The 2445-nt window shown below is 33.1% G+C and overlaps 1 protein-coding gene across 2 annotated transcripts in view; it reads right to left on the bottom strand.

Moving 5' to 3' along the window:
• Positions 1 to 10: 10 nt before the first annotated feature.
• LOC106879071 (uncharacterized) overlaps positions 11 to 2445 on the bottom strand; it is a 10261-nt gene continuing 7826 nt past the window's right edge. Inside the window, exon 4 of one of the 2 annotated variants that reach the window (XM_052975459.1) lies at positions 11 to 538. In XM_052975459.1, the coding sequence (XP_052831419.1) occupies positions 507 to 538 (32 nt within the window). In that variant the 3' untranslated portion in view covers positions 11 to 506. Of the gene's footprint in view, positions 1531 to 2445 lie in introns of both variants that reach the window. The other variant, XM_014928501.2, reaches the window with a different exon arrangement.

The following is a 2445-nucleotide window of genomic DNA, read 5'->3' as shown; positions in this document are numbered from 1 at the left end:
TAAGCAAATACTGAATAGTTTGATGTTTAGATTTTATTTACATATTCACAATAAAATAAAATAGAATAGTGTGAAAATATAATGCTGTCTTGTTAATTAGCACAAACAGTGCTAATTACTAAACAAGGCAGAATAATCTGTGGTCAGTCTCCCCCTCCATCTGTCTCCTTCTCTGTCTCCACTTCCTCTCCCTCTCCCCATATCTGTCTGTCTGTTTCTTTCTTTTTCTCTCTTATGATAACTGTCAAATTAATTTCAAAATTTAACCTTCAAAAATGTCTTTTGTTGTCTGAGAAGGAATTACCATTCATTAGGAAGAGGACAATTCAAATTTAAAAATAAATAAATCACAGATCTCAAGGAAACTTGTGGGTGGTACGTAGCTGCAAAGTCGTCAATAAAATTCATATATATATATATTCATTGTATATAAACTCATTCATTTCATGTCTGTGGAATCCATTAACCTCTTGCAGGCAGTTCCATACCAATCATAATATTTCTGTTCATCTTACAAATATTCGATGTCTTGAGATTTCTTAAAAAAAAACAATATCTAGATCAATGAGGTTTTTGGAGGACAAATGAGCTATTATTTCACATAAATAATGGATCTTTACAATAATTCTAAATGCTTAGAGCTGTTATTTGATTTAGCAGCTTTAAAAAATAAGAGATTTTTAAAGGAACTGCTGAGATTCATTAAATTACAACTTCAACCATTAAGGTATGTTGACAGGTTAATTAATGTTAGCATATCAGTCTTGAAGTTTAGCACAATAATTAGAGATTTGATAGAATGGTTTAGTGTAGGTTGCCAGCACCTGTACCAAAGCAAATATTTCCCGTGTGAGATGGAAGTGTGTGCTATTTTTTTTAATTATTACAACTACATTTAATTATTTTAATTATTACAACTACATTTAAGGTGGCAAGCTGGCAGAGTCGTTAGCATGCTTTACGTTCTGAGTTCAAATTCCGCCAAGGTCAATTTGGCCTTTCATACTTTTGGGATCAATAAAATGAGTACTGGCCAAGTACTGGGGGTCAAACTTGCTTGCCTTGTGCTAAAATTTGAAATTATCATTTCTACTACCTTTTTCTTCTTTTAAAATTTGGCACTGCTTAGAATCTTGTGTCCAAGGCAACTGCCTCTCTGGTCCTACTCACACTACACTGTTGATTCAATAATAATAATTATTACTATTATTATTCCAGCTTTTTACATTCTGTATTCAAATACCACCGAGGCCAACTTTGGCTTTCATCCTTTTGGAGTTGATAAAATAAGTACTAGTGAAGTACTGGGGTTGATGTTATCAACTACTCTCCTCTCCCTAAGTTTCAAGCCTTGTGCCTATAGCAGAAGAGATTATTATTATTCAACTGAATCTTCCAAGGAACTATCATACATAGGTAAATAACCACTATTTTTCAATGCCACATATGCTTCTTCAGCTCTGTTCTTCAATACTTTGAGATTGTTGACTGTCAGTGACAGTTCTTCAGAAGGCATCTCCAACAGCATACCTAAAATATAGAAAGACTAAAAATAAGTAAACCACACACATCAACATGATGACACTCCATCATTTCAACAATCTCAACAAATATCCCCTTTATTGTGCCAACATTGATGTTTGCAGCCCTAAAATTGTTTACTTGGGAGGAACAACAGGAAGGTAGTTGCTGTGGAGCTTTTGGTTGTGTTTGAAAAGAAGGTCTAAGTAGTGTAGTGTACATCGTGAATTTGATTCAATGAAGTATAATTTTTCTCCCTCCCATACAGCATCCAGATTAAGGACCAGTAAAAATAATGACATATTTATTACGAATGTACAAATAAGATATTTGTTTCATCTAATTTTATTTTAAGGTAAATTTTTTTCTCTTGAAAATTAGTATTCATTTTATTGTTTTGTATAAGCACCAAGAAATTTGATAAAAGTGAAATTATAATTATTGTATGTATGCCTTATTTCCTGATATTACCCATGGTGGAAAAAGTATACTTCCAAAGTTACCCATCATGTGATAGGTAACTTACTTGTATGTGTATATATATATATATATATATATATATATATAACGTCGACCACTAACGTGGACAATTAATGCATTAGAAATAGATCACATCTTGTGTCTATTAAGACCTAAATTGTTCTCAACATGAAATATAGCAGCATACCAAAAATGTGAGCGGGCAAGACATTTAAAACCACTTAAAAAGTCACTCTCAAACAGGGACCGGTTTCGGATTTAACAAATTCTTACCATTTGTCTATTCCTCTTCAGCCTGATTTGTAATGTAACCGCAATCATCAGAATCATATACAGAGTTGTCCACCGCCATGGGTGCGCGTGCATATGGTTCTGCTAATTACAGCTTAATGGTAAAATTCAAAAGTCTTCGTTTTGGCGCGCTAATTCCAGGAATATATCTGC

Source organism: Octopus bimaculoides, chromosome 21 (assembly GCF_001194135.2).
Source record: "Octopus bimaculoides isolate UCB-OBI-ISO-001 chromosome 21, ASM119413v2, whole genome shotgun sequence".
Classification (NCBI taxonomy): domain Eukaryota; kingdom Metazoa; phylum Mollusca; class Cephalopoda; order Octopoda; family Octopodidae; genus Octopus; species Octopus bimaculoides.
Note: the sequence above shows the minus strand (reverse complement) of the source record. Positions and strands in the feature narration are given on the sequence as shown.